Source organism: Idiotropiscis lumnitzeri, chromosome 7 (assembly GCF_059441095.1).
Source record: "Idiotropiscis lumnitzeri isolate Australia: NSW breed Sydney's pygmy pipehorse chromosome 7, RoL_Ilum_1.0, whole genome shotgun sequence".
Lineage (NCBI taxonomy): Eukaryota > Metazoa > Chordata > Actinopteri > Syngnathiformes > Syngnathidae > Idiotropiscis > Idiotropiscis lumnitzeri.
Window position 1 is genome coordinate 12676856 of NC_142397.1, and position 12602 is coordinate 12689457.

Here is a 12602-nt window from a genome sequence, read left to right on the forward strand (position 1 = left end):
AAGGCACCACAGAACAAATATTAAGTGCATGAAAATATATAACTCACCGTAACACTAAATCAAGAGCCACTCACCGCATATTGTGCAGAGATGGCTTCACGTGTGGTCTGTTTTTACTCATTTTGCTAGCATGTTAGTTTAATATTAGCGTTACATGCCCAAGACAATGACCTTATTATCTTGACATCAAAAGTTTGTCATAGATGGACAGATGTAACAGAATATCTTTTTCACTTTTATTTTTTTCAGTCTCAGATAATAAATAAATTGGAAGTACTGTTGAGTTTTTTATTCCTTCATTTCCATGGCCTGCAGCCAAGTGGTTGGGGATCACTGGTATAAGCTACTCGCAGGGACAGCAGCTGAAGTGATAATAGCTGGGGAAAAGAAGACAGGAGGTCTGCTTACCCAAAGAGGTAACAAAGTGTTCGTGGGCACTCAGGGTTTTCATGCAGCGCTTGTTCTTGTAGTCCCAGATCCTTAAGGTCTTGTCATCTGCACAGGTCACAATAAACTTGCCTCCCGGGTGGAAAAGTAGGCCACGCACCCAGTTGTCATGGCCAACCTGTGAGACAGAAAAGATAGAATTCACAGATGCAGCAAATTGTCCAGGACTAAAAACGAGAACGAAAGATTTACATGTTTGAAATAGACCTCACCAGTGTCATAAGGCACATGCCTATGCTAACATCCCACAGCTTGATAGTTTTGTCTCTGGAGCCAGACAGCAGGAAAGGGCCTGGCTTACCACTCTTCTTGCTCTGGTTGGACAAAACATAAAATCATGTGGCTAAGTTATTGCAGAATAAGTAAATGATTGGTATGCTTGTATAGGTTTCGTCAAATAGATGTACTAAAACAAAACAAATGTACACAGAATCCATCAGGGTTTTAGGCTTTATCAAACAAGATTTAATCAAGATTAAGACCAATGAGTCTCAAATGGCGGGTTCAAAATTCTTGGGTGTGTAACACACAGCTAGTCAAAGCACATCTAATATTAGACCTCTCTTTTATTTGTCTGAACTACATATTTTCAGAGGCAATGAAATAAGTAGGAAATGTATTATTTATAATACTTTAATTGTATTTACCAATCTTTTTGCCATTATGCTCATTCTCAGTTCCCCAATGATGTGCTCGGAACATTGCACTTGTAATTAGATTCAATAAGTAAGTGATTTTATACAAGTGTCTTTTTAATCAAACATTCTTGTTTTGACATCTGTTAAAGTGAATTACTTACTGACCATTTAACTACCACGGAAAATGTCAATTCCGTGGGAGACGAGTTGGACAAAATTCAATATGTAAAGGATTTGAACAAAGACGATAATGACTTAAACCGACCAAATAAAACTTTACGTCATCTTACCTGGTGAACCAGCTTTTAAATCAAGAAACAAGAATCAGACTGTGTCAAGCAAAAGGTTGTGCAAATATCAAGTCCACACTTGTGCAGTTGGTTAGTCTTGTTTCAAACGAATACAGACCGATGTTTCAGCAAGGAGGTTCTCACCTCAGAACCAGTGGCATCAAGTATGGTGGGATAAGCGCTCTCTGGCGCCCACGAGATGCACTCCACCACATGCTCATGCTCCCGCAGTTCAGCTTTGCACTCCTTGTTGGCCACAACCCACACGCGCACCGTCTGATCATTGGAGCAGCTGGCAACCAAAGTGCCATCCTGGTTGGGTCGCACCATGCGGACCCACTCCCTGTGGCCAGTGAAGGTCTTCACACAGTAACTGGTAGGAAAAAATATACAGATGAATTACCACCCAGTAAATATTTCCGAATACAATGAAATTTTTTAAGGATTTTTTTTAAAGACCATACCCTGTTGCCACCTCCCACATCTTCATGGTTTTGTCCCTTGAGGCGGAAATTATGTGATCTCCATTGGGCATAATGGCTACAGATGATACATTGTGGTCATGTCCTAAAAAACAGAGTTGGAAGCATCACAGGAATGGGATTCAGAGATTACGAGGGGGCGGGAAATCAGGGTCAGACGCTTGTGATTTAAGTCTCCAGCAACCAAAAGAGGCTAAATGAATGAGGCGTTGCTTGAGCTAACTATGAAAGACAGGAGTGAGTAGTTCTTGCAGTAGTTTGTGGATAAGACGTTTGTGGTTACCAAGTTGTTAGGCCTGATTTCTGCTCAACAGATGTCGGTAACAGCCAGTCTGAACTGCTGATTATGTGTTGTATATCAGGCATACTGTCGTAATATAGTTAAGGGTGCTAAAGGAAATAGTTTCAGAGGATAATTAAACAACTAACCGATTCCACACTTATCTACATACGCAGACGGCTTCATGTTTTTTCTAAGTTAATGAAAAAGCATGAGGGTTTGAGAAGGGTGAATTGAAAGTGAATTAAGCTGCGGCCTAAATTGTAATAGAGGGGGAAGTGTGAAGCCTCAATTTAAACTAAAGTTCCAAATCGTTCTCTTTGCAGACTGATTTTGTGGAGTGTACTCAAGACAACTGCAAATAGCTCGCATCAAGTTCCCAATGGCCTTACAGTTCAGAGGTGCAGGGTTTGTTTCCGGCTCCGGCCTTCCTGTGTGGAGTTTGCAAATTCTTCCCATGCCTGCGTAGGTTTCCTCCCACATTCCAAAAAAACATGCATGGTAGGTTGATTGGACACCCTACGTGTGTTTGTGAGCGCAGATGGCTGTTTGTCTTTGTGTGCCATGCGATTGGCTGGCAACAAGTTCAGGGTGTACCCCGCCTCCTGGCCAAATGTAGCTGGGATAGGCTCCAGCACCCTTGCGACCCTTGTGAGAAGCGATTCAGATAATGGACGGATGGATGGATGTCTGTGTGTGCCCTCCGATCGGCTGGCAACCAATTCAGGGTGAATCCCACCTACTGCCCAAAGCTACCTGGGATAGGCTCCAGCATGCCAGCGACCCTCGTGAGGATAAGCGATTTGGATAATGAATGCCAAATAAACCTCTCCATTTATTTTGCAAAACACTTATGCGCGAATAACTTGCATTCTATGTATTAGGTCTGATCTCATTTGTTAACTTCAGGAAATCTACACCAAAAATGTCAAGAGTTCATAATAATTGAAAAAAAAAAAAAACATGTTGCGATCACAAACAAAGAATACGAACAAACAGACCTGACAAAAATTAGTGCAATGCCAGGATGACTGTTTACTAATATTCCAGTTAGTGTTTACTTCTCTCTCTCTCTTTTTTAATTCATTCATTTATTTTACATAGGAAGATGGCATGTTAGAAAACCTACCATGCATAGTCCTGATGCACTCAAAACCTTGGAAATCCCACAGCTTTATAGTCATGTCTGCAGAGCAGGATGCAAGTAGTTTTCCAGTCTGGTCAAAAGAGATGTCCTGCACAGAATCTGTGTGGCCTTTGAGTGTGCGTTCAAAGTCTCCGGTCTCATAGTCCCACACCTGAAGAGCATATTAGCAATTTAGACTACTCATGTCCATATTACAAACTCGGCAATTTATACACTACTTATTACTATTTATAAACTGAGACCCTTTCCAAGCAAGAAATGTCGAATCATGTATGATGCATCCCTCGACAAAAAATACAAGCGATGCAAAATCTGTCGTTAGGCCTATTTTCTTCTTGTGCTGGGACAAAATTTGAGTTACAAGCGAGATTCAGATACACCAGCTACACTTGAATGGAAAACAAAATGGAGCGATAAAAAGCATAGTAATGTCTTTGCATATGGGAAAAACAAACCATAACTTGCCATTAAATTATCCTCAATTCATTTCAAGGGTAAAGTTTTGAATTTGGAATACTCCCAAAATTCTCAACTTCCCATGGAAATGTGTCAAACTATATGGAAATTTTCCATGTTTACAATGCTAAATGCAACAGATGGGAGAAAAAAACAGCCTTAATAGATCACATTAAAAGTTCCAACAATAGTTCTCACTATTGTGCGCTAATAAGAAGCACAGACAGTAAGTGATCATTGGAGGAAGGGGGGTGGATTAAAGCCCAAGAAAGCTGCTCAGGTTTGGTTTTCAAACAGACAGTCATAAAGCGATGAACTCTCCTCGCCTCATTGCTTTGGGTGGGGGGAATTTTGTCCAGACGGTCATGGGAGACCCCACCGTCACTACTACAAACTCCACCAGTCCCTTCCAACCCCAAACCCCCCTTCCTAGAGGGGCTAAATGTTCCAGATGGCTATTAGGTACAAAATGCGCGGGGGGGGTTGTCCTGGAGGAGATCAGCAGAGTTAATGTGTTTGGAGATTCACTTGATCAGCACATTATGCATTTCATCATTTCTAATAAGCCTTTACAGCAACCTGTAACGCAAAGCGACTATGACAGACTGAGCATTATCACTGACTTTTTTTTTTTTTGCTACTGATTATGAGTTGGGTGGCACCATACCTTCTTTCTTTCATGAACTTTGTACATAAGCTTAAACATAAATAATGAATAAATAAATATTTGCACAATGTATATTCAGTTTAGTTAAGAGGCTATTTTGGCTTGCAGTACTTGTCAAAACAATCTAAAGCGTGCAAGGTGTCAGTTAAAAATTCAACAGGGCTGTTCAGAGGTAGCAAAAGTAGGGCACAGAATAAGTGCAGGCCAGGGGGAAAGAGAGTGAGACACAGAAGAAAGAGGCGCAAGAGCAGGAGGGTGGAGCAGAATTTAAGATTTGGGCCCAGAGCCTTGCTCCTCCGATGGCGGGTGGCCTTGGTGGCGCAGATGCTGCTTATGAGGAATAGAAATTTGGCATAATGCCATAGGGAGGGCTAGCATTGGGGGCAAACCGTGGTATTGGAAAGGGGAAGATGATGCCAAAACAGGGATCTGAACTCCTGCTGTGTAGGTGTATCCAAGGAGAAGATGAACATGTGCGCCATGAATAAACTATAAAGAACAAACAGCTTAATAGACTATTGGAATTGTCCAGTGAGCCCAAGTCTCTCCTTAGAGAAATGGCAGACGGGAGAGTGTGTACATTGATTCTCGGCACACAAAAGATGTGACTGGTGTAATCTAGGGTGCGCCCATAACAGCGCGCTCCGGAGAAGCAGGCCAATTTGAGGACTGCAGCATCATCAAAGAGGAAGTGAAAGAAACAACATTCAATAATCGTGCATGCTATCAAAATCGAGACAGGCTGCATTTTCTCAACATTTTACTTGTTTAGAATTTTTTGCATTGTACAATATATCAAGGGCAATCAAATAAAAATCGTAAAGCTACACCATGTAATAAGTACATTTTGGAGCCCCTTGGGCTGCAATTTGGCATTATCACAACAGGACAAAACTGTTGCTTCAACATGAAGTCGGTCAATGCACGTTATGCTCCTTGTACTGTAGTCCTACACCCTTTTTATAATATTTTGAGAAAAGATGGATTCTTCAGAAGAGGAAATTGTTAGAAATTCTCTCACATTTCTGTGTTAGACAGGTGCATTGTTCAGTGCTGAATTACATGTATTTTACAACAGGCACCTTGTTGGGGACCAATAGGTCCTTGGAAATGTTTTATTTTCTGTGAACCATTATTGGTTCTCGATGTGGACCAAATTGCCAGCAGTTATAGTTTCCTTTATACATCGGAGCCTGTCTGCGTTTGTGATGAACATTGACAGGAATACTCCAGACAGTAAATTGCATACAGAATGAGTAATTCCTTACAGGTGTGTTTGTAGTGCTTCAAACGCCAATAAAGAAGTGAAAAATTACTGGTTCTGTTGAAGCCATAGTAAGGTAGACCAACAATGATTTAAGACACAACTGCCTGTAAAATTGTTCCTGTAAGCAATGTCAGCGGGAACACGGGGCTTCTCTGCCAAAAATGGTTTTTGCCTGATTATTCATTTTTTTCTTTCAAGAATGACACACATTTTGGGAATTCTGCCTCTGAATATTAACGAGCATAACTGCACACTTTGGCGACTGTCAACATTAGCAAACTATTTAAATGATCTTTACAGTTTCAAGCAAAAAAATACCCTAAGCACTTAAGGACAGAAAACAACATTTGAAATTCCACAACAATGCATGTTTTGCGCCTTTCAGCTGTACTCACCTTTATTGTTGCATCCTCTGAAGCAGACACCATCACACTGAAGACTGGGTGGAAGATGACTCTGGTAACAGGACTGCGGTGACCACTCAACGCATACCTTTCTGGAGGGCGTGGGACCCACTCTTTGGGGTCTCGCTTTTGACTAACTGGTCCACCCAGGGTGATTTCTTCCTTTGCTTCGTTGAGTTTAGATTCAAGTTCCATGACCTGCCCAGAGCAAGAACGTATGTCAGTAGATGAAGGCGTATTCAACAAAATTGAAGAGAAGTTTTAATATTCTAAAAATGCTTTAGCAGCGTCAATTTGTCTTAAATTAGTGCTCATAAGAGATTATTATTTGCTACAATAAAAGTACACTGGATCCACGGGTGATGTCACGAACCATTCACAAGACTGCAATCCCCACAAGCCTCCGTCGAAAGGGGCAAAAAACAAACCTTCTTTTGTAATCTGATGACTGAAGTCCATTTTTTTTCCAAAAGGCCGGCATACTTCTTGTCCAATTCTTCATTCTGAGAGGAGGGCGGGAGGGGTTGGATGTGAAAAGGCAAACAGTTGAAAAACCAGCAGAATCCAAAAAGGCCAGTGAAAATTGAGCAGCTGGGGTGGCAACCCAAAAACATGGTTCATGTGAAAGAAGAATTACTTGCACTCGGGGCCCTGGCACAACCACACTACTGTACAACACATGCATGCACCATAAAACATGCACGTTCTGAACCTTCCTACAATGGCTACCCGCCTGCAGACAAGGTTCATGCATCCTGCGTCGGTAAACTGAGTTAATTAACTTTAAGCAGACATTCAGATGTGTTGTCAATTTGTTTAAGAGCAGATTAAAAAATAGTGTTAAATGCACACTTTACATTAAGACCCGACTACACAAAGGGACAAGAACATTTTCTTCAAAATGTGTTATGAACAATTGACAGTACATTACAGTTCCAGAAAAGAAAAGAAAAATAAATACCCCATATCGATTTCATATACTTTGTTTTGAAATGAACTGATTGACTATTGTCCTTTGCCTTAGCTCATTTTAGTTGTCAACATGACTGTATGAAATTAAAAGGAAAAACATTTTACAGACGTACAAACATTTTTGAGTGTCATAATGACTATCAATTGAATGTATTGAATCTATGAGATGAAATATTGTGGTTGGAAAAAAATCAATTTTCCGGCGTCTGGTGTTTAATAGATCGCTTTGCTCAACTAATAATTCCTAAAATAATGAAAAAAAAAATCACAATTTTCTTAACATTACTGTAATGAATAAAGTTGTAAAAACTTAAAATGTTGTTGTCTGTCTGCTTTTACTTCAGCATTCCTCTCAATTATTCTAGTTTGAGTCTCAGTTAGCACTTTCTGATTAATGAAAGCATCAACGTTGAAAATTGTTGATGGTTGCATCTCTCCACTACTTCAGCATTTTGTTCAAAAGCAAGACTGAGGTGCGAGCAGTGAAATTGAGCGATCGCTGCAATCATCACCCTCATACCCTGTCAATAACGAGTTTCTGAAGGAAACGCAATTTCTTTACTAGTGTATTTTTTTTAAACAAGCCTGCTATCTTCTAATTGACCATCTGCCTGGATGCTAAGCAACATACACGATATACACCAAAAGTGCCAGACCACACCTCGGGCTGCCAACCTATTACCAGTGGGCATTATGGAGCCAAATGTCTAAGCGGGTATGTGTATGTATGTGTCATGTGCCTACAGAGAAACTGGTTGCAGACACATTACCTGAAAATACAGCCACATGGGCTTTGGCAAGAACATTCAAGAAAATTAAAAGTAACCTTAACCACATTTAACGGGCAGGTAAATTTTAACTGCTGCGTGCAATACATTCAAGGGGAATTTGTCCTGATGTCATATTGGCTTGCGACGTTTGTTTTGGGTAGAGTGCTATAAAAACCCAAGGGTGCGTGGCTCCCCCTGCGCCATTCATCTATTATTCAACCCTCTCACACTCAGAAAACGTCTGGCAGAAGAATGAATAAAGGCACAAAGGAGGGGGTGAGGGGAAATGTGAAGGTAAGGTGAAACGAGAGGATTCAATAAGAAGTTGGGGGGGGGGGGGGGGGGGGGCGATGTGATAAGATGACCCTTTTTCAGACTAGGCCTTTTGAGTATTTAGACCATATTTTGTGACTCAGGTGAAGATTTACAGTATTTTCTTTGTAAAATATTGTCAAATTATTGTTTTATTTTATTTTATTTTTTTTTAAATACAGATTTTTATTTATTTATTTGTATCACATATTGCCCACCCCTAGGCCATAGTATCACATTCGATTTCCGTTGCACCGGCATTTATAAACATTTCACAGATGCTGCTTTAAGATGCTAAGTTTAATAAAAGTTAAGTTGAATGTAACATCATCTTTTCTGTCTTTATTTCCAACTTGCACAGACCTTAAAGGACTCAAGCTGTAAACTAATGATGGTTATAGAAGAGCTGACTTGACACAAATCTGATCAGTTGGATCAATTTGACCGAGATTTTATGCAAAATCTGCAATTGTCTGTAATATCATAATATGCCGATTGAGCAATGATGTCACTGATTGAAAAGATGACATTTTTAGCCGAGTCCTGGAAGAAAAAATAATTTTCGTCCGTTTGTAATGATTTTCCCAAGATATTGTTGTCAAGACTTGTTTTGGGGGGAGGTCTTAGAACTTGAGGCATATCGATGGCCAGAATACAAAACTGTCTATCTGAAAGGGCGGGATTATCTTGCAGATAGACTGAAAGAGTGGATTCAACCTTGTTCTCACCACCTAATTTGAAAATGCAAAATCAATAAATTTGCAGATAGGGGGTTACTTGCTGTGGTCATGGTCAGTTCGCGTCCCGTAACTGTCACACAGTGAAATCGAAAATTGAAGACCCTGACTACACGTAGGCTTTACCTAACATTACCAAACATGCCCTGGGTGTGCTGTGACAGTGACGAGATGGTTGTTACGTGGGGAGGACCGAGACTCTTTGAGCTGGTAAAGCCAAGATCAATTCCCAACCTTTAAACATCGATACGGTTGATACTTCAGTAATTTGAGGCACTGAATTTGCACTATTGTACCACAAAGGAGGTCGATCCTGACATTGATTAGCAGACTCACAAAAGCACCACCCAAGCAGCGGAGTGGATTTCCGTTCAGCAATGTAGGTTATTACAACATTTACATATTGACAGTTAGCGACAAAACGTTTAGTAGTGGACAAAATTAATTTTTGGCGTGTGCCACAGGTAAATGTGTATTTGGGAAACATTGTAGATGTAATGTCACAATTTTGCAGAGCCGATCAATGACGTCGTTGATCGATCAGCAAATTTAAGACATTAAGGCCGATCACAAAATGCAAAACACGGGCCGATTCGATCGCGCCGATCTGACGGGTGTAAAGTCGACTTACCATGTCTAATTCTGCCTCCTTCTTGAAAGTAGAATATGCTCCTTCATATCCATTGGAACGCAGATAATCAGCTATGGCTCGATTTCTGGAACAAACAAGAGGATCCTTAATTAACTCTCTGATTACCATAACGTAGATAAGGGTTTAAATACCATATGTGCAGCAAATTATACAGTATGTATATGTATACACCTAAATGCATGGGTACACCTACAATATAAAATATCATTTATTGTATAAATCAACCAGCCAATACATGTAGTACAAGTCCAAGAATACATGTATGATTTGTGACAAGCCCCACCATCTAGCCAGCACAAGGAATATCACATCTGTCTGTAATCTATAATGAGCTCAGAACGAATCACAGTAATGTGGAAGGTGGATGGAGGATGGGAGGGAATTGAGATCCCAATGTTCATCCCACCATCCAAGAGACACAGAATAAAGCCAGAAAATATACAAGAGGTGAGCAAGTTTTGGCCGTGGCAATATCCTCTAGTTTATTCCTAAATAAGGTATTTAATCAGAAAACTGAAAGATGTAGCCTGTGAAAGGAGTTGAAAGAGGTGTGATGTGCTGGGAAGGGAGGGGGGAAGGGGTGGTTCCAGACGGGCATTGTTGCACGTCAGCCCGAAGAGTCTTCAACAACAGCTTCGAGCCTGCCATGAGGGAATCCCCATCCAAATACACTTCACGTGCACACACAAAATACAAGCTAAAACAGACAGGCATCCGAATTCCTTAAAGATTATTTTATTACGTAGTGTGTGAGTTTGAATGTTAGCCCTTAATTCCTGTCCCATTTGAATGTTTTGTGGAGCTGGGAAGTGATTTTTATTCTACCAAATGCTGCATAACGCTAATAATATATTCAGCTTTACTGATGCCTAATGTGTTGTGGGAGATTTCTACCGCGACTCATGATGCTAAAATTCAGCTATTTTCTGAGGCGCCATTTGAGGTGTAATCATGGTGTATTGATGTATTCAAGCCAATATTTGAGGAAACATCACATCAATTTTGAGCTGCATTATTATTCCCTTTTGATTGAATTCTCATTTCAGAGCTTGTGCGAAAAGAATGTATCTTGTGACCAAACGTGTCTCAATTCCGCAGAACGAAATTGTGATATGCGTAGAGTGAGTGACTCACTCAGTAAAAACACTTTCACTCAGAGCTGAACTACCCTTTGGCAAGGTACTTTCAAGACCATGTGTATTGCTAATGGTGTGTGTGCTTGTTGATTATCATGGCTTATTAATGCTGAACAAAAATCTTCAATTAAATGTATACAAAATGAGATGATTATTAAAATAACACTGTAGTCATAATTGTTCCTATAATTCCTGTTAGTATCAGTGAAAAATTGCACTCCTGCCACACTATACCACATTCGCTTTTTGAGTGTTGTATTTATCCACAGCAAACACCACTTCTAACGCCAAGAAAAGCCAGACAAGCTGAATGGGAGAAATGCTTGAGGGTGCCAATATGAAGGGGGAGGGAGTTGCAATCTGTCAGACCAGTCTGTGCTCCATGCACCTCACCTTCTGCCCACCTGAATACCCATGACAACATGAGGGAGGGCCCTCATTAGAGTTCAAGGTTAGCAGGAGGGTATCTACACTCGTGACAGCCAGCCCACTTAAAATACTTAAGGAGGGCTGACTTGTGAGTGTACAATTCTGAGAAACAGCATAGCAAGGTGAGGGTAGCTAAAACACAGAGGGTTCTTTGATGTGGTGGGGGTGTGACACAAGAGGATGTGTCAAGTTGGGCTGCCAAGGTTAGTCGACTAATCTCGAAGACAACGCGGCGTTTATTTACATACATATTTACGTGGCGCATTGTTCTTGCAAAATTGCCTCGTCTCGCCTGCTGGTTGTATGTCTGTCTTGAACGGACATGCATGATAATGCTCCTCTGGGTCGTCCATGATGTAAACAGAAGCATTGCGGGTAAAGTCCTGCAAAACTACAATTATTTTATCTTTAAGTCCTTGAATTAAAAAAAATGCAAAATTGAAAATCGTGAAAGTCTGTCTATAAATGTGACAGGTTTAGGACATTTTCTATTTGCAGTGAAGTGATGGTGGATTCGGATAACACAAACACAAATAATGGTTCTCAAATCACATAGCCAACAAGCAACAAGTGGGCAAAACAAGAGGCCCCTATCTTGAAAATAGTGTTCAATAAATGAATGCAAAATCATTACTCATCAACAGACTTAAGCATACAGCAGCAATCCCCCAAAAATTAAACTGCTCAAAGCCCAAAAAAGAATGAAAAAAATAAGTAACTATTAAACCAATGTGAATAAAATGAGAGCAAAGCGGCTGGCTTCTCTGGTTACAAGCTGAAAGATGGATGATGTCATCAAAGAGGTGAGTCAGCCATCCTTCCAGTCTGCAGATGACTTCATTTCCTCCGAAATTTGTACTACAGGATCAATGGAGAGGGCAACACTCGCATACAAGGCGATAAATGTATGTTTTTATCAATATTTAACACTAAGAAATGGACAACAGTCAACTGCTACTTAGGCTTGTGTGCCCGAGATATTGTATCGTAAAGATTTAAATCCCAAATAGTGGCCGCTAAATCAAGTGCTCATCACAAGCGCAATATGAAATTTGTTCTTTCGTTTAAGTCCCAGATCGATATCCAGTGTCGTTAAGAGTCGTAGTAGTATTACAATTTTACGATTAATTATCAAAACACAAAGCCATATTAGACATTTTGGACCGCTTCATGGAATCCCTGTGATGTCACATATGCTGGATACTAGACTGCTCATCTCAGACTTGCCAGTCTACTGTGCTATAAAAATGATGGATGGCGCCGTCCAGTATTACCATAATTTAGATATCACGCCTATCGTCAGGTTTTATGCTCTTCCTTGGGGAAAGGAGGTGAGGGAGAGGAAACATTAAGAGTGCAATGGCTGACAATGCAGTCAGCCTGCAAGCCGCCAATGCGACTTCTATCAAAACTCTACATCCATAAAACCTAACCGGTTGTCACCAAAATGTATGTGAACAAGTGTAGACGTGCTAATCATTCTCTGAAAATATATACACATACAGATTAACGCTTC

The 12602-nt window shown here is 40.5% G+C and overlaps 1 protein-coding gene across 1 annotated transcript in view; it reads right to left on the bottom strand.

Annotated features, from left to right (window-relative positions):
* The window catches only part of pafah1b1a (platelet-activating factor acetylhydrolase 1b, regulatory subunit 1a), a 29416-nt gene that overhangs the window by 3791 nt on the left and 13023 nt on the right, over positions 1-12602 (bottom strand). The window contains exons 3-10 of the mRNA XM_088300046.1: positions 9501-9585; positions 6507-6581; positions 6070-6276; positions 3267-3435; positions 1840-1942; positions 1520-1748; positions 660-761; positions 409-565 (exon numbers count right to left, since the gene is read on the bottom strand). Of these exons, the coding sequence (XP_088156172.1) occupies positions 409-565; positions 660-761; positions 1520-1748; positions 1840-1942; positions 3267-3435; positions 6070-6276; positions 6507-6581; positions 9501-9585 (1127 nt within the window). The remainder of the gene's footprint in view (positions 1-408; positions 566-659; positions 762-1519; positions 1749-1839; positions 1943-3266; positions 3436-6069; positions 6277-6506; positions 6582-9500; positions 9586-12602) is intronic.